Source organism: Mustela putorius, unplaced genomic scaffold (assembly GCF_011764305.1).
Source record: "Mustela putorius furo isolate JIRA1106 unplaced genomic scaffold, ASM1176430v1.1 tig00003850_pilon_pilon_pilon, whole genome shotgun sequence".
In the NCBI taxonomy this organism is placed as follows: domain Eukaryota; kingdom Metazoa; phylum Chordata; class Mammalia; order Carnivora; family Mustelidae; genus Mustela; species Mustela putorius.
Window position 1 is genome coordinate 9,264,025 of NW_025422002.1, and position 19,505 is coordinate 9,283,529.

The 19,505-nt window shown below is 51.6% G+C and overlaps 1 protein-coding gene across 1 annotated transcript; it reads left to right on the forward strand.

Annotated features, from left to right (window-relative positions):
• The first annotated feature begins 6,603 nt into the window (after positions 1–6,603).
• CAV3 (caveolin 3) lies at positions 6,604–18,630 on the forward strand. Its single transcript, XM_004738429.3, has 2 exons — positions 6,604–6,860; positions 17,912–18,630. Exons 1-2 carry the CDS (start codon positions 6,747–6,749, stop codon positions 18,251–18,253), a joined length of 456 nt encoding a protein of 151 aa, XP_004738486.1. The 5' UTR covers positions 6,604–6,746; the 3' UTR covers positions 18,254–18,630.
• The last annotated feature ends 875 nt before the right edge of the window (positions 18,631–19,505 follow it).

Consider the following 19,505-nt stretch of genomic DNA (forward strand, 5'->3'; position numbering starts at 1 on the left):
TCACGTTCTCCCTGTGTGTGCGTCTGTGTCTGGGTCCAAATTCTCCCCTTTGATGAAGACACAGTCATACGGAATGAGTGCCTAGCCTAATAAGCTCATCTTTATTGGATCGCCCAAAAAGACCCTCTTTCTAAATAAGGCTAGGGGTTAGTACCTCATCTGATCTTTTAGGGGGACACAGTTCAACCTGTACACAATGTTATTCCTAAATGTGGCCTTCCTTTATGAAGCCCAGGGAGGAAAGAAAGCATTCCTTCCCTGCAAAAACAAGTCATCTGAATGTGCTCCAGCTGCCCTGCCCTAGCTCCCTGCAGTTGTCCTGCGAAGCCAGAAGCGATGCCCAACACCCACGGCCAGGACCCACCCCCCCGCCCCCCCCTGTAATTCACCACACCGTGCTGGACCTGCTGGAGCTGGAGTGCCTCTGTCCAGACAGGACGGGGACATCCACCCCCTGGGGAGCCTCCTCGGTTCCTCCTTGGCCACCCTGGCCTCCCAGCTCCAGCACCCGCAGCGTGCCACACGCCAGTTAAGTGTGGGTTAGAAGAGTGCACTGCTCATCTCTGCTTCCCATTCGCTGAACCCAGAAACAACACCAGCACTGAGTCGGTGTGTGTGAAATGAAAGCGTGGCCCCGGAAAACCTTCCGTAGACACCTGTTTTCAAACAAGGCACTGCTGGTGCCATGGGGACCTTCTCTGAGTCACCAGGACACTGCGAGCAGTTCACCTCTGCAGCTCAGGCAGAAGTAAATTGGAGCCCATCCTTTTTGAAGCAGAGACCAGACCGAGAACCTCTGGGAGATTAAGGAGACACACAGGGAGGAACGGAGCCTGCACGCACGGTACCCCCCCACTCCCCACCCCATGAGCGCAGCAGAGGGCTTCAGACAAAAACATCACCTGCAGGGCGCCTGATCTCAAGAATATCGACGGGGTGCCTGCCAGGTCAGCTTAAAGAGAGGCCAAGATGCCAGCCTGCTGCCTGCAGAACCCCTTCCAGGCATCAGGTCTCTGCATTAACAAAGTCGTGCCGAACACAGAGCTCATGCTGTTCTTGGATAGCAAGGCCTCCTCTTGGTCTGGAAAAAAACCAGCAAACACTAGTCTCATCCACAGGCACACACACAGCCCCTGCGCCGGAGCCTGCTCCAGTGTGGTTTCTGAACAGTGTTGCTGTGGGTCCTTGAAGCTGGCGAACATTCCAATCCTTTTCTTTCTCCTGGGAGGCAAAGCAGACACGGCCTGAGCAACGCTCGCCAGGGGCCAGTCTCCCCAGTTTGGGCAATGAGCCTAGTAGGGACTATGGAGACTTGGGCCCATTTCCTTATTCTCATTCCCTGACAGAAAGGGAGATCAGGCCTCAAGGAATCCCAGTGAAGTGTAGGACTCGAGGCAGAGGTACAGTCTTCCTGGGGTGGAAGAAGAAGGCAGGAGAGCAACTCTGTGGGGGGTCAGAGGTGGCCAGAGGCTCGGGCGTGGCACCTTCCTTCTGTGGCTCTTGCAAGCCTCTCAGCGGCCTATGGCACAGTTAGTAAACTACAGCCCATGGACCCAAATCTGGTCGCCACTTGTTTTTATAAATAAAGCCTTACCAACACACAGCCATGCCCCTTGATTTGCATATGGTCTGTGACTGCTTTTGTGCTACAAACATAGACCTGAATCACTGTGACAGAGACGATATGGCCCGCCGGGCCCCAAACCAGGGGCAATTTCATGGGCATGCAAACCATGAGGCCCGGTCTTAGAAGACGCCACAAGCTTAGTTTAATTCTCTGCCGCCACCATCTTGGAATTCGTCATTATTTTCAGCAACGGGTCCCGCATTTTTGTTTTTCACTGGCTCCTGGAAATTATGTAGTTGGTCCTGCCCAGAACATTTATTATCTGGCCCCAAAGTCTGCCTACTTTTCCAACCCTGGACTCCCTTTCACCCTCTGTCTGAACAATTCCAGCCTTGGGAAGTTCACTCCTTTCTGAAGCAGCCTAGTAGACTTGTGGACAAATGAGAGTCCATTCTTTCCCGTACTCTTGACAGGAATCCCATCAGTGACCATCATCAACAGGCCTACCGTGAGCCGGGCACTGGGTTGAATGAAGTCTGCTGCTTACTCACAGGTCCTCGGGACCACTCAGAATAAATCTCATCCCTTAAGCTTTCATGAATTTGCGTAAGATTCTTCTGTTCTTCCCCTTCAGTCTTCTCTCCTTCAACTTGACATTATTTTATTTTCATGAGACATACTTCCAGCTCTTGTACCATCTTTTATCCTATTTAGACAGGATCTAGTTTCCCAAAACCTCTCTTGGAGCCTGGACCCCCGGTGTACCAGGTTCCCACTGTAGTCTGACCAGCACAGAGCTGAGTAGGTAAGTCACCTCCATCGTTCTGGATGGTATAACTTTATTAATATATCCTGAGACCACATCACCTTTTTTGGAAAACATTCTAAAAATCTCCAAAATCTCTGGTAGGAATCAGGTACCAAAATTTGGTAAGAGGGGATGGTGTCCTTATCTTCGTTATATAGAGGAGTTTCTTCTTCTCTCTCCAAATCCTTAGTTCTCCCCTCCAGGAACCAACACTCTTCATCTCTAAAATGCAGAAACTGGGTCTCTTCCAGCTCTGGAATGCTATTATGTGTCTTCTACATGCAGGCTCCAAAAGCCAAGTAGGAAACAAAAAATAAAGGCCCTCTGCCTAGATCTAAAACTCTGACAAAAAGCAGAAAGGTTTCTTTCTCTATGCACCCTCGCCTTACCTCTCTTGGAGACTTCTGCATAAGCGATAAATCCTGCTGGTTAACGCAGCCTTCAGTCTGACAGTTAATTGAGTCTTCAGACTGTAGTGCTATGACTCTCCCAGTGAGTCGGTCTCTATCATCTTTCCTATTACTTCCCCTTTTCTCACTCCACAGATTTATGTCTTCCTGCACATCCCATTTTCAAAGATTTTTCCCTCTCTCCCTGAACAAGCCCAACAGCAACAACAAAATGCCTTTAAAATAAGAACGCAGAGTCCTCCACAAACCCCCAGGCACAAGATGGGCTTCGGAAAGCCACTCTGCCTCCTTTACTGTGCTTCCATGTCAGGAGCTCTGCCCCAGGGCTGCCTCGAAAGCTTCATCTTCCAGCATGTTCTTCGTAATGTCTCCTCCATGGGTTCATGGGCCCGAAGGTACCCTGTTAGGGCTGTTCCTGTGTGTGAGGCGTGGAGTCCAGGTGAGGATGGCCACCTACAGCGGACAGGTGGGAAGGTCAATCGCTGACTCGAAGTCACGATACTGGCTAGTGATGGGGCCAGGGGAAAACCTCAGGCCCAAGTTCCTAACAGTTCCTGAGTTAAAGGCTCTTCCCACTACATCACCTTTGGAAACAGGATCGTCAGAATGAAATAAGAGACCGCTCTTTCTCCACCATTGGCACGTGGCTCTTCCCACTCTGCCTAATTCCACTCATCCTTCTGGTCCCGCTGCAACACCACCTTCAGAAATTATTCCCTCATCACCTCGGACCACAGCACCTCCTTCCTCCAACACCCAAAATGTGTATTAGCTGCCCTACAGCCTCCTCAGCATCGACCACCATCTCAAGGCAGTCACCCTTTCACAGGACCAGTGGGACAGCTCAGGGACACCGAGGGTCCCTTCGCAAAGCACCAGTGTATAGGGAACCTAGACAAACAAAACCAGCTGTTCCTGCTGCTCGCACTCACTGGGACTGTAAGCTAGCTACCCTCAGGTCCAGGGCCATCAAAAAAGTATGTTTGAGGTCTCTGTGGTTTCAATATTGAGATAGGACGCAGAGCAGCATGTCTGCCCCACGACATCTGGGGGAAGCTGTGGAGGTTTAGGGGTGACTTGAAGCCCAGGGATTGGCCTCGTCCACTGCCATCAGATAACTAGTGTCCACTGCTAGCTGGGGGCCTTAGACCCTTCGCACATGGTTCTCCACATGGACTCCTATGGGCTTTCTCAGCCCCCAGCTGATTTCCCAGAGCAGGAGTCCCGAAGGTGGAGAGCTGGCAAGCGGTATCCTTCCTATGGCCTGGCCCAAAAGTCCCAGAACATCAGTTCTGCTGTGTTCTCTAGATCAGAATAGTCTAAGCCCCCACCCAGATGAAAAGGGAAGAGCACAGACCCCACTGAGTGGAAGAGAGTCAGTCCTCCTATAAGAGCATAGATGTGGCCATCTTTAAAAAAACACAATCGCCCATAGTCATCACTATCTGTTACCATGACTTCTCCTTTACCATGAGCTTCTTCCAGGCAGCTCCTCCTCCGTCCTTTGTGAATTACTACCACCCCAACTTCCCCGGCTCTTTACCAGACACATCTGGTCCCATGGTGGACAAGACTGAAGCTCAGACTCAGACCCCTGCTATATCCCACGTGAACACAGACAAAAACGCTTTCTTCATCTCGACTCTTCATAGGAGAAGGTCGAGAGTCCCAAGACCTGGGTACCCAGGCAGGGGGTGAAGGAAAAAATCATGGGGTAAGTCCTAAGAGGGTTAGGAATGGAGTTTGCTAGTTGCCTACCATTTATCCCTAGTGACACTGTGGGGCTACCAATGTGCTCTGCGACAAATCTGCATTTCCTAGCCTCATTGGCCAAGAGGGATAGCCAATGACAAAAAAAAAGTTGTCAAAAGGGACTCGGGGGGAAAGCTCTCTGATGGAGCTGACTAAGCTGGCAGATACCTTTTCCTGGTGCACCCTTGCCCCCTTTCCCTCTTTCATCTGATCACTGGAAGAGCGGCAGCCCCCTTGTGCCTAGGGGGTGGCTATAATAGCAGAACAGAAAGATGGCGGTCTGGGAGACTGATGGCATAATGGAGCTCCCACAGTAGTTCTGAACTGTCTATTTGTATTATGTGAGACAAGGGGGAAAGCCCCTACCTTGTACAAGCCACAAGTATTTTGCATTTATTAGATAGTAGCCAAGCAAAATTACTAACAGAGCCCAGCTTTTTGCCTTGAGCTTTTTGACTGTCTTCCTGCCTCAAATTCACTCAAGCGCTAACCACCAGTGATCTTCCCGATAGATCCTCTGCAGTGCTGAAGTCTCCAGTGCCTTCCTAATACCTCTGTAAAATCCATACTCTTTAGGGGATGCCTGGGGGGCTCAGTCAGTTAAGCAGATGGTTAAGCATCTGCCTTCGGCTCAGGTCATGGTCTCAGGGTCCTGGGATCAAGCCCCTTTCCCTGTGCCCCTCTACCGCCACTCTTGCTGTGCTTCTCCTCCCTGTGCCCCTTCTCCCTCTCTCCCTGTGTACCTCCTCCACCGACCACAGCTCATGCTCTCTTGAATAAATAAAATCTTAAAAAAAAAAAAAACAACCCGTACTCTTTAATATGATATTTGGGATCCTTCCCACCCAGGCCCAAGCTGAGCCTTATGTCCTGCCTCACTCACATCAGACAACCACGCCCTGGACACTGCACACTTCTCAGCATCCTAGTTCACACCAGTCCTCTGACACCTATGGTCTTTACACCTGAAATGTTCTAGGTAGTGACCTCCTGCTTGCCCTTCAACACCTAACTCTAAAGACACCTCCCCTAGGAAGTCCTCCCTGATGGCCTCTGAGGAAGCTATTTCTTCCTGTGGACGTCTTAAGGCAAGGTCTTTGTAAAATATCTCTGAGCTGTAACACTTGCCACACCCTATCATAATTACTTATTTTTTAATGGGTCTGTCCCCACAGACTAGGAGCTCCTCTGGGCAGGAACAGAGCCTGATTGGTCTATTTGTCACCAGCTGTTAGCAAATCTTGAATGAATGAGTGGGAGGCTGGGTGAATGGGTGCACAGACCCTGGCACCTAGGGACCCAGAGTCTTGCTCGGGGACCTTGCCATGATGCCCAAGGACCCATGGAAACCGAGCAGACACCTTGGAGAGGAACATCCCACCGACAGCCTTGCAGTGTCTGGGGCCCATGGGCACCCCATGCTCACTTGGGGCAGAGCAAAGGGCAGCATAAACATGGATTTCATGTGCCCTCCACGTGGCATCAAGAAGGCAGAGGAGGGTGGGCAGCCCCGTCAGTAGTCTGCTTCTCTGTCTCCTCCCACGGTCCATCAACTCTCCTCCCAGGGAAACCCCGGAAGTGGCAAAGACTCAGCCCTGCTCCCGGCCCCCAAAAGGCAGGACCAGGTACTAACTGCTCCAGTGAGAACCTCTACCATACAGCATTTCAGTTCCTCAAGCCCCTTCCCACACACGAGCTCATCTCCTCCTCTCCAGGAGGGCAGGCAGAGCCCCTGACTCTTACTAGCGAGGCCCCATTCTCCAGGTGGGAGCGTGGTGGGCCAGAGAAGCGAGGTGTGCCGAAGCTCCCAGCCCACAAGGGGCCGAGTGGGGACCAACCCCTCCACCCCGCCCAGAGCAGGCGAATTCCAGGGCCTGCACCAACAGCCCAGCCATCCTGTGGCCCACAGACGCCAAAGCCTCTGCTCTCCCTCGGGTGAGGCCCGGTGCCCTCAGGAGCCCCTGTAAGGAGTGCTGGGCCTTCCAGCAGAGCTCCAGTCTTAATTTTAGCTTGGAGGCCTGCCACAGAGGCTTTAGCGAGAGGGAGGCTGAAGTTATGTGGGACAGCTGTCAGCTGGCATGCTGGGTGGGGCCTGGTTAGCCTGCAGGGACACAAGTCTGGGGACACTGAACTGTGTCCCTGCCCCAAGTCTTTTCAGCCCCACTGGCCACACGGCTCGGATCTCCCCCTGCAGTCCCCCAGCTCCAAGATGATGGCCGAAGAGCACACAGACCTGGAGGCCCAGATTGTCAAGGACATCCACTGCAAGGAGATCGACCTGGTGAACCGAGACCCTAAGAACATTAACGAGGACATCGTGAAGGTAGGCTCGGCGGGCCTGCCTGGACACCGCTACCCGGAGGGTGTCGGGTCTGCAGAGTGTCCGGGCACAGGACGGGGGAGGGCTCTGCTCCATGCACAACCACGACCGGCTTCCCCGATGAGAGGCCCTGTTCCTCGGTCTTCTCCAAATCCTCCCTCAAAAGCCAGCTTGTACACCCCCAAAGAAAGTTTAGTGTAAACAAGAGCAAAACCTCAGCCGCACATACATGACGCAGGTGTTGCCTGGGGCACGGAGGCAAGTCAGAGGCAAGTGCCTCCCTACTACTCCGAAGCTCTTCCCATTAGCTTCTGGCCCTCGTCCCAGGATGAAGACAAACGGGTGGCCAACTTGGGCTCTTTTCTGCGCCAGGGGTTATTTCTGCGGTCTCCTCAGTGGGTGCAGGGTTAATCCCCAGAGGGTGGCTTCCAGTCGGCATTAATTCCCCCAGAGCACTGCCCCGTGTCTACTGCCCATGGTGTGGGGGGCCGTGCCCGGCATTCATGCCAGCTCCCCGCCTGACCCCAGGTCCTGCAGCCAGACCAAGGCAGAGGCCTCTGGGAAGGCTCCTGAAAGGAAGCTCTCAGCAGACAGTCACCTAGCTTTTAGGGTGTCTTCCCCATCACCACTGCATGAGTCAGCCTCTTTCTGCATCTGGATGCGACTAGCAGCCTGGCTGCCTCCAGGCCTACACCCCTCACTCCAACCTCCTCCCAGCAGTTGGTAGCCACAGGGATCTTTCAGCAGAATTCCTGGAAGCAGGGTGCTCCACCCCCAGCATGGGAGTCTCTGGAAGGGCTGTTAAGAGGGCAGGTGCCTGGGGCCCCTGGGTCCTACTAAAAGCATCAGAAGCACAGATCAGCCCTGACCAGTAGAAATACAATGCGACCCAATATACAATCACCCAAAGTCATTTCACATTTTCTAGCAGCTACAATTTCAAAAAAGAAAAACAAACAGGTAAAATTAATTTTTGTAATATCTTTGATTTAACCCAATATTTCCAAGATAGTATCATTTCAGCCTGTAACTGATCTAAAACAATTATCAGTGCACGGGTAGAGTCTGTTTCCACCTCTGAGGTTCAGCACGTAGCTCCCATGTAGGCTGTCCATCCCTCCAGCCTCCATGTGGATCAGAAATCCTTGTCCGGTCTTAAGATCTCATAAATGTACAGCTGAAATTGAGTCACAGGCCCAAATTTTTCCCAGTATTTTAAAAAAAAATTTTCCCATCTCAGAATGAAGTATTGCTTTTTACATTTGAATTAAAGTTAAACAAGATTGAGAATTCTTCTGTTGCCCTACTCATAAGTCAAGTGCTCAAAGCTCGTGGCCACTGGATTAGACAGTATGGCTCCGCGCTTGCTCAGAAGCACAGCCCTTGTATCCCACAGCTCGGTGGGATACCTCCCACGTCCCAGAAACTCTAACTCCTTGCCATGGCTTTCAAGCCCCAACCTTCTTCTTCCACGTTCCAGTTCCAACGCCAGTAGCCAGCCACACCTATCCAAATATACTCCTGTGTCTATACCAGGAGCCCCCGCCCCCTCTCCCTCGCCTCCCTGTGGTAAATGCCCTGCTTAGATTTCAAGACCCAACTCAAAGATCACCTCCTCAAGGAAGCCTTCCTCAGCTCCTCCAGGTAGTCAGCCACACCCTCCTCCATGTCCCAAGTTCCCTCAGGGCATTTCCCCATCACAGCTCATACTATGTTATTATTGTATTTATCTGTATCATTAGTGGGGCAATAGGGTACTTATGGCCCAGTGTGAGAAGTGCCACAAGGAGGAAATGACTAAATGTAAAATAGCATTCATCGGTGGTTTGTGCAGCATGGTCTGGAGGAAAGAGTCCTGAACTTGGCTTTAAAAGGCCTGGTTTCCAAAATAAAATAAAATAAAATAAAAGGCCTGGTTTCAAATTACTCTCTTCTGCATCAAAGTGATGACCCTGGGCAAGCCACCCAGTTTTTCAGGACCGAGTTTCCCTCTATACAAGGAGCATTCCTTCATTTACCTCCACCAGGTACAGGACTCCCAGAGCAGCGCTGTGAAAACAAAAGTATAATGTGAGAAATAAAAGAAAAAAGGGATTGGAAAGTGCATAATGCAGTCGCTGGCTCGCAGCAAGGGTGTGGCCCGTGTGAGCAGAGCAGAGCCGGAGCTCGGAGGAGTGTGCAGGACAGGGCCACACAGCCACAGGCCAGCTCTTACAGCCAGGTGCCCCTCGGGAGATCCTGGCCGGCTGCTAGGGGTGGAGAAGAGGACCCTAAGGGAGAAAGTGGCTTCTAAAGAGATCCACAACAGGTAACCAGTGTAGAGAAGCCCTTGGGCCCCACCAAGCCCAGAGGGAGCCGGCCCCTCTAACCCGAGAGGGCTGGGAGCTGCCCCACAGGGGCAGTGGCTTAGGCAGCCTCCTGGGGTGCTGAGAGCAGTCTCTCCTGAACCCCAGAAACATTCCTCAATGGCTAAGCAAAACCCTTGCAGATAATCTTGGCAAGAAGAGATGATTGTTTGGTGTATTTACTGGATGTTCCCTGGTTTGGGGGTTATTTGACTTTCTTTTGTTTTTAGTAACTGAGAAATGAAAGTTTTAAAATTCAGAATGAGGATCATAGAACGGAGTCGGATAAACAGCACAAACAGGTCGAAGTAGACTTGGGGTTTGTGTATGGTTTTATGAAAGGATATAGAAAAGGAAGAAAGAGACAGGAGAGCTGGCTGGGCAGGCAGCTTGTGAACGGGAGCAGCAGGAAAAGGAAGCGAGGGGTGACAGAGACAGAAAGAGGATCAAGGCGGAGGCGAAGAAGAAGGCTCAGAAGGTGTTATGCATCTGAGAGACCACCAAGGGGCCAAGCACCGATGCAATCACACGAGGGTGCATTTGACAAGCTTAAGCTTGGGCCCAAGTATACCTGACACAGCAGAATAGGGACTTGGACCCCCAACCAGATTACAGTTAGAGTTTTTAAAGGCAGAGTAGGGGTGGACTCGGTGGTGGGTGAGGACAAAGGGGATTAGGGATGGTGTAAGTCTCTAAGGAATTTTGGGGACTCGATCTCAGGACCCCGAGATCATGACCTGAGCCGAAGGCAGAGGCTTAACCCACTGAGCGACCCAGGCACCCCTCTAAGGAATTTTGGAAGCAAGGTCTCCAGGACCTTGAGGGGCTAGCTATTGTTGGGAGAAAGGTTATTTATTACCAATAATAAAAATCTTCTCGTGAGACCCTTTAGATGTATATCAGTGGGCCATATACTTGGGAATGATTCTTGACACTATTTTGGAGGTTTAGAGATCAAGTTTCCTAAAGGAATTGTTAAAGGAGACTTACAGGATTCTGGTCGGACCTGTCGGGGTAGGGGCTCAGTCAGGCTAGGATTGTCCTTAGCAAAATCTCAAGGTGAGGGCAGTTAAGTCCCCAGGGGAGAGCCACTCTGTCTGTTTCAAGGGCTTGTCAGTAGGTAAGGAATTTTAATGATTTTCTTCTGCCTCTGTTTCCCACATCAGCTAAACTTGAGGTGGGATGGCCTTAATTTTCTTGGCCTCCACAGAGGGACCTGTTAGGGTGGTTTCACCAGTGCTAGCCCTGTGGGCTAGAATGCAAGACACAGGAAAAGGCCGGAATAAAACCGAGCTACAGAGACCCAGGTTCTGGTCCCAGCCCCGACACAGGCTCACTGTGTGACTCCAGGAAAATCCCTTTCCCTCTCTGGCCTGAGTCCTGGCAGCAACAGAGGCTGGGTGGCAAAGAGGGAGACCCATTCCCTCTGCCAGCCACCGCTGAGCTTTCACACAGAAAAGCCAAGGACGCAGAGCAGGAAAGAGACCCATGTTGTCTGTGGATTTGACTCCCAGAAGACCAGAGGTGCTCCCTTTTGACTTTCTAGCCAAAACTTCCCTAAACTTCCCCAAAGAAGGCATGGTATGGCCCTTGAACCAGGGCTGGAAAATGAGTGCCAAAGGCAGAGCAAGAGCCCTGTGCAGCCCACCAGATTTGAACTGCGGTCCCCAAGGTTCAGGGCTGGGTCTCGGGCAAAAGGGAGGCTCCTGGGCATTAGAACTGAGCACAGCCCGTCCCCCCCACCCCCGACCATCACCACTACTCCCAGAGTACGGATCCCACGAATCGTTTCTGAGTGCCTACTATGTGCCAGGCTCTGTGCTGTCTCAGAGGAGATGGTGATGGGCACAACAGGCCCACTGCACACGAGGCCCTGTGCCGGGCTCTGAGGGACGCGACGCCGCAGCGGTCCCCAGGGCCCTCCAGCCTTCCCTTCAGACCCACCTGGGAAACCTCCCAGCCCTCTTCCGTGGCGTTCCTCCAGGACCACAGCCTCAGCTCCAAGGCCTCGGAGTTCTTTCTGAGAGGGCTCAGCACTGTCTCCCTAACCCACACCTAGGCACCCAGATCCTAGAACAGGAATGCATGAGCCCGAAGTGTCACATAGGTTCCTCACCTTCAGGCTCCAACTTCCTTTCCTGTAGCCACTCAAGGTCAAACAGAGGAGGAGCCCAGACATGACTCCTACCCATCCTAGGTTTTCATCACACCTCCAACCTACATTTGCCACTAAACACCCTCCTCCCTCAGAAAAACACATAAACCGCACCCTTTGCCTATCAGCTCAGGCGAAGGAACAGCCAAAGGACCCGGTAGTCACCAGTTCAGCAGACTCTGCCCCCGGTTTGGGCCCACCTGGATACCCCATTGTGGAAAGATGAAACTGACCTTTACTTCCTCTGGAGGGGGGAATCCAACCCAACAGAGAGGATGAGACTCAGGAAATGAGAATATCTGGGAAAAGGTGCTAAACACCATAAATGACAGCCTGGTGCAGTGGCCTGGGAGGAAGAACTTACTCTAGTCTCGGAAAACCAGGAGCCAGATCCATGGGGAGACAAGTGCCCAGGTGCATAAAAAATGGGGAGGGCGCCTGGGTGGCTCAGTGGGTTAAAGCCTCTGCTTTCGGCTCAGGTCATGATCCCAGGGTTCTGGGATCGAGCCCCACATCAGGCTCTCTGCTCAGCAGGGAGCCTGTTCTCTCTCTCTCTACCTGCCTCTCTGCCTACTTGTGATCTCTGTCAAATGAATAAATAAAAATCTTTTTTAAAAAGGAGGGGGGAGAAAATTAAAATGTGAATAAGGCTTTTGAAGAAGAGGGAACAAAATAAGCAAAAGCCATAATATTGAGAAGGACGTTGAGTGGCATTGACAAGCTTGAGAGACGGGTACTGCCACCACCACCACCTGCACCGACCTATGTCCATGGCAGACATTAAGAGTGGAGCCCAGCACTCCTTCAAGCCATGAACCATGGGCAAGACAGAGTTGGCTCACAGAAGAAACCTCTTTGCTACTCTGCCTGCCAAAGAATGAAAAGACTAAGGGCATCCAAAAGAGAATTTGTGGGAGAAAGAAGAAGGGGCAGGCTGAGACTGGGTTATGGAAGGTCATCCAACCTGCCGTTCATGCCATGTTGGTGGTTTCTTCCATTTGGACATGTCTGGTCCCCTGTCAGGTACTCTTGGAAGGGTTACACTGAACTAACTCACACTAAGGTACTTAGAATCCAGTGATATGGGGAGTCCTAGTTCCTAAGTCATCTAGCTTTTCTTTTCTTTTTTTTTTTTTTAAGATTTCAATTTACTTATTTGACAGAGAGAGAGAGATGACAAGTAGGCAGAGAGGCAGGCAGAGAGAGAAGGGGAAGCAGGCTCCCCGCTGAGCAGAGAGCATTGCTTTGGTTCCCCCAGATCATATAGGATTCTATTATCGTGATTACCAATCATAAAACAAGAAGCGAAGCTTTTTCATTTTTTAGCTGTTTCAGAGCTATCATGTCATGTTAGCTTCCTACTACATCGACCAGCATTTCTCAAATTATCTGGGTGAAGGGCCAGTTTTATTGGCCCTTCAGTTTGTTGAACACAGAGACTTTGGTAAAATTCAATAGAGATGAATTACTAGGGAAACGAAATGAAGAATAAACATCTACAATGTAAACCCCAATTTTTATTATTAGGAGAGTTACCAGACATACAATGACTGGCTCAAATTTCTGTGACAATTTCTAAATGCTTACTCTCAACTACTGTCCATACCTTGTTGGGAAGAGGGGCACCTGCTCTGAACCAACCTGTAAGTAGCAAGGTACTAAGCAAGAAAACTAAGACCAGTAAAACTAAGCCTCCCCCTTGGATGTTCTGACTTCAAATCGAACTCCGAGTCACTAGATATCTTGGTCCAATCTTCTTGGGGTAGTTTAAAAACAAACAAACAAACAAACAAACAAACAAAAAACCCCAGAGACCCAGGGAGGAAAAGCGCCATGACCCAAATCACACAGCAACTCAGTGGTCAAGAGCAGACTGGCCCCCAGATGTCTATCCCCCTGCCTAGAGCTGCTTCCCACCCACAGATACTCTATCTGAATTGTCCAGGGCCCAGGATGCCCAAGGACTGAGTCATATTGGAATTGTGGGAGGTATTTTTGACAGAGGGTGGCTGCCAGCCTTCCCCGAATCCCCGGCAAAGCCCGCCCCTGTTGTCCTGCACCCTTCCCCACCCTCTTGGAGCCTGTGGGGGCTGCGCTGGCTCGTTCCAAGTAATCAGCTGGCTCTCTCGCTGTTCCAAAAATAAATATGCCAGAGAAGGGGACACTGACTCAATGGGCAGCCACGTTCACCCTTCCCATCCTCTACCCTTCCTCTGATTGCACACCAAACCCTGAGGCTCTGCTGATAGGTCCAGCACCCCCCCCCACCCTCCCAGAAGAATCCTTCTCTCCTTCACTTTAGAGACGAATTCGGAAATGAAGTCACTCTGTGCTTCTGATACACTGGCATGACTGGCTAAGATCTCCCTGAGCCGGGTCTTATAAATACCTTCCCAGAGCTGTCCCAATGCTCACCCTGAGTGAGGGAAACAGCTGGGCCCGCCCACACAGCCCACCCCCCAGAGAGCACATTTTCTGATTCCCAGAAAACGAGCAGTCACCCCCGTGCACAGTGCCCAAAGGCAATTGCGGGGAATAATTCAAACGTCAGCACCGATGTCTTCTGCAAAGAAATAATCATTAAAAGACTCAACAGAGAGGTCTCAGGGAGTGAGATTATTACCATAAACAGAAAATGAGGGAAAAGAAGACAGCACCCATCTTACCCGCGAAGGCAGAGGAATGCGAGCACACGCACACAATCACAACCAGGGAAGTCACAGAATTACTGTATTTAGGATCTGGGGTGTCAATAGGTTTTCTGAGATATATTTTTGTAGGAACTTGAGAACAAGGGAACACATACTTAATGTCACTAAGCACCTAGCACGTGCCGGGTACATTGTCTACGGCCAAGCACAGAGTGGGTGCTGAATAAATCCGTGTTTGAAGGGATGGAGGGACGGACGCGTGAATCAATGCATGGAAGGGTGGATCGGTGGATGGATGGGTGGATGGATGGATGAGAGATGGAAGGGTGGATGAATAGGTGGTCAGGGGGACGAACGGATGATTAATTATTTCTATTCCTCATAACAAGGTAGTAAGAAATAGCAAGCCCATTTTACAGATGAGCAAGTGAAGCGCAGAGCTGTAAGACACCTGCCAAAGTCACTCATCAGAGCAGCGCGTGCACTGGTGCGCCAAGCCACCTTTGGGGCTCTACCGTCCTCCTGAAGAGAACACTCTATAACAACCCACAACAGCAGCTATCAGTGATGAGTCCGGTATTCTGCGCAGGGCGGTGTTCTGAGTATTTAGATGTCTTACTTTATTGAATCCTCCTTCAGACTTTTTGAGATGAATCCTGGAAAATGAGGCACAGAAACGCTCAGCCCGCTAGCTGACGGTTACGGAGCCAGTGCGCAGCCGAGCTGGACTCCAGCCTCTGCAGTGGGACTTCAGACAGGGCTCTTTTCCACCCGGCCGTCTCTCAGAGGCCAGACGCAAATAATCACATGTGTTGAAAGGCAGAATACATGGGACTAAGTGAACAGAGCAGGCTGGGCTACTAAGGAGCAGGGTGGGTGGCTGGAAAGAAGGGGCCAGGAGCCCTGCCTTGGGGCACATCTTTCTGGCCAACGAGCACCAGACCTCAGACGCTGCATAGCCAGCAACCACCTCAGCGTCTGATGCTGGCCAGGCAGTATGGACAGCTTAGATTAGAATCAGGAGGCCTAGATTCGCTCGCACCTCCGGGTGGTCTGCCTCCTGTGAGGTGAGGAGGCAGGGCTGGGTCACCTGTGAGTAGGGGAGGCACCGTCCTAAGGGAGGGCAGGGAGGCTACACGCACTGAGTGGGAAGACAAAGGAAGGAGGAAGTGCCTGCTGGGACAAAAACAGGGAGGCATGTCTCTGCCCTAATATCTCCTTCTGCTGGCAAAGCTCCTGGGGCTCCGCCCCGCTCCAGAAGCCAGCTTGGGTGCTCAGAGGCATCAGTCTGGGGCACGGCCATGACAGAGGACGGACAGACTGCAGAGGTCAGAACTCCTCAGTGGACAGGACCCAGGCCCTAGGGACCTAACTGAACCTCAATAACCATGATGAGTGAACCCAGATCAGGGCTGGAACGACCGTCCCAGGCCTCTCCTCCCCAGCTTCTTAGATTTGAAAGCTCCCCCAAGAAACAACAACTGAACTTTTGCCCCGTAAAAACCAAATAGAGAAGATACCAGCCCTTTCCAAGCACTGTCCAAAGCCACGAAATGCTCCACAGCCATCTTGGGTCTTCTTTTCCAAATATGCAGCACACCAGTCTTCCATCTCTGCCTCCAAACTTCACAGCCCACCAAATTCCCAGCCCGCCACCACCTCCCAGAAGCCCTCCAGGAATAAGTATCATCTTTCTGAGATGAGGACCATATTTATATTCTTCCCTCCAGCCTTGCCCTTCCATCCAGCCTCCCCACCTTTAAGAGGTTAAATGACCCCTGCTGAACCCCAGCAGAGACAACTGGAGGCTGAGATTTACAGGGGGTCCTGGAAGGTCCCACTGACAACCTGAGCCAGCTTTTCACATCACCTGCAGCCTGAAATCCCAGTCTGTCCGTCAACTTTGCTCTCCATGAACATAGCAGCCCCTGGGGGAGAATTCATCCTCTGCTGTCTCCAGGGGGATGTGGGGACCTGAGACATGGCACAGGAGCTCAGAATATACTCGTGTGCCAAAAACAGGACTTGTCATTGGATGTACAACAGGATTATGTCCACTCTCTCCCTGCAAAAAAGTCACCCTGGAAAGAAAAGTACCAAAGCCATGACATTGTTAGTACTAGAGAAATACAAGTTAGAGATGCTTTCATTTTCTTTTTACTATTTCCCGAATTTTTTGCAATGTGGCTCTGTCATTTTATAATGAAAAGTAATTTGAATAGTAATTCTGGGCCCAGATGAGAGGATCCCCTGGAAGACTGATGGTTGAGCTCTGGCCCACCTAGGCCTCACAGGCGACCCCTCCACCCTGGGTCTGATGAGTCTGAGCCTTCCTTCAACCAGCTTCTATTCAAATGGCCCAGGAGAACGGAATGTGGTCATGTCCCCATTTCACAGACAGGAGAGCTAGGGCTTAGGGATGCTAACAGACATTGCATATAAGAAAGCAGCTATGATGGTGTTTAACGCATAACAGCGACTCAAGAAAGATGAGTTAAATGACTCGGCTGAAAGTAATCTTTTTTTTTTTTCAAGTTTACTGATTATTTTTCCCCACCTCCCCCATGGGGCCTCAGCCACCATTTTAGTGGAATGTGTGAACCGGATTCTCTGAGCACCGGTGCTCCATCCAGCTGCAAGGCAGGCTGGGGTGGGCAGCAGGGAAAGGACAGTCTGAGGTCGCCGCGGGACCAGGGTGAGGCGCTGCGGGCCTGCTCGGCCTGACTCAGCACCACATGTCAGACCCTGAAATAGCCCTCCGACCCATGCACCCCTCTCTAACCCATCACCATCACCCCAAACCAGCCCGCAGCAGGTCCCATCCGGAATACTGCCATGGGTCCCCACTGGACCCCTCCCTGTGTCCTCTCTCCCAACCCCCACAGGCTCAGCCGGCTGCTCAAAATTCAGATCAGAGAGCAGAGAACAGACAGGTGGTTGCCGGAGGCAGGGGTGGGTGGTGAGCAAAGCGGGGGTCAAAAGGAGCAACCTCCATTCATAAGATAAATAATTCATGAGGACCTAAGTTCTGACACAGTGACTGCAGTTCACAGACTGGGCAGCAGCTATGAAAGGTGCTAAGAGAGAATATCCTGAAAGTTCTCATCACACACACAAATGTGTCTCGATCTGAGGGGACAGACGTTAACTACACTTAGTGTGGTGATCATTTCCCAAATATACACATACTAATTATGTTGAAACTAATATAATGTTATAAGTCCATTACACCGCAATAAAAAATAATAATAAACTCCAATCAAGTCAAGCCAGTCCCTATGCAACAGCCTTTGGAGACTGCTCATCACTGTGACTGTCCGGCTGGGCCCCTCCCGCCTCACTCTGGCCACGCTGGGCTTGGACTTGGCCTTCCGGAAGCACCTGCATTATCCCCGAGGGCACACATTGTCCATCCCAGGAGTCTTAGCTGTGCCCAATATGCTTCTCCAGTCCTCGCCCCGTCTTCCACCTGGCCACCTTCGCGGACCAGCCTAGCTAGATAGCTCCGCCTTACCCTTAGGACGACGAGGACCGTCCAACTCTCCAGGATCACAAAATCACAGAAATTTAGAACCAGGCCTCTAAGCCTGCCTCTAACTTGCTTGTGGCTTTAAGCAAGTCACGCAACCCCCCAGGGCCTGTTAGCCCCCCCATAAGTTGGGGGGGGCAATTCTGTGCCTCACTGCTCCGGAGCGTCACCGGCATCACCTGGGAGCTTGTCAGAAATGCAGTGTCAGGTGCCCCCCAGCTGTGCTGGTTCAGCATCCCCCGGGGGAGGGGGGGAACCCCACCAGCAGGTGCAATCAGCCTTCCAGAGCATTCTGATGCTGTCACACAGAAGGGTAGGAAGTGGGGAAGTGGGTGGATGCTGCAACTGGAAGATTGCCCTTCCCGCCCCTGCAGGTGGATTTTGAAGACGTGATTGCAGAACCCGTGGGCACCTACAGTTTTGACGGCGTGTGGAAGGTGAGCTACACCACCTTCACGGTCTCCAAGTACTGGTGCTACCGCCTGCTGTCCACGCTGCTGGGGGTCCCGCTGGCCCTGCTCTGGGGCTTCCTGTTCGCCTGCATCTCCTTCTGCCACATCTGGGCGGTGGTGCCTTGCATTAAGAGTTACCTGATCGAGATCCAGTGCATCAGTCACATCTACTCCCTCTGCATCCGTACCTTCTGCAACCCTCTCTTTGCTGCCCTGGGCCAGATCTGCAGCAACATCAAGGTCATGCTGCGGAAGGAAGTGTAAAGCCAGGTGGGGGCGGTGGGGGTGACAAGGCAGGGGGAGTCAGTCCAGGCTGACCCCCTGGTTCTGCTCCATGGGCCTGCCGGTGAGCGCTTTCTCTTTACGGACTGCTATTTCCCCCCAAGATGGAAAGAAAAGACAGCCCAGCCACGCAAGCAGTCTGCCCCTGACCTCACCTCAATGCCCCTGTGACCAGGCAGGAGGAAACAGAATTTGCTAAGAGGCAGCTACCGCAAATCTTTGCATTCACCTGTACTGTAACAGCACAAACCAGCACTCAGTTCCCACCCGTGGTCAACCTGTCCGTGCATGCCGCCCGGGAAAGCTACCAGTGACTCTTGGCATTAGGAGGGTGGCTCCAATAAAGGGGTTCGGCTGCATTTAGAGAATGCTGTTTTGTGTGCATCAATAAGGTCCATGCATGTCCCCATGAGCTCCAAAAATACAGTTTGCTGCCCTGAGAAACAAGCGGGGCAAGTTGGTTGGCCCTTCTCTTGGCCAAATTCAAGAACTAGAACGGAGTCTGGTTCCTCTTGGACTTCTTATTTGCTGGGTATCTGCTCCCCCATGCTCCTTAAGAGATTACTTCCCACTGAGTTCTTTTGCTCTGGGCCAGCCAGTGGTCAACAACAGAAGAAAATGGCCCTTGGGCTGGAACCGCCAAGGGCAGAGCCTGGGTTCAAAACTCTCTGAACCTCCCCTTCGGCTCAGTAGACCCCAAGCCCCTGGCACTCCTGCTTGGCACACGCACCCCTTAATGTGATGGGGGCATAAGGTCCAATATGTGCATTTGTGGGCTCACTATAGATGTAAAGTACAATAGCAAGGGCACGCCCTGCCCTCTCCTCACCAACCCCAGTGGGGGAGAAAAACAGTAATCTTACATTCTTTAGAGATACTCTTCCTAAGAGTGTTATTCAGAACTTAGTCCTTAGGAAAAAAAAAAGGGTGGGGGTGGCTGTTGTGATTAAATTTGTTTGGAAAATGCTCTGTATTTCTCTCAGAGATTTTTCAATAGACGTCAGGACATCAAAGGTTCTGACAAGTCCTGCAGTAAAGAAAACTGTTTAGGACATTGTCTCCCAATCCCACTTGACCTTTTTTTACGCCCATGTAACACCCATATAAGTCTCATAAAATGACGGTTCCACAACAGGTTTTCAGAGGCATCACCTCACTGGTGCCTGGCCATGAGCCCAAGGGGCTTGGGGGACAGTGTGGTAGAGCAGATTGGGAGACAGGGCACAGGCAGACT

What these genes read in the sequence shown, in the direction of transcription:
- CAV3 (XM_004738429.3), top strand. Translation starts at nt 6,747, where the DNA reads ATGATGGCCGAAGAGCACACAGACCTGGAGGCCCAGATTGTCAAGGAC. An exon ending in TTAACGAGGACATCGTGAAG is followed by an intron (nt 6,861 to 17,911) that starts GTAGGCTCGGCG and finishes CCGCCCCTGCAG; the next exon opens with GTGGATTTTGAAGACGTGAT.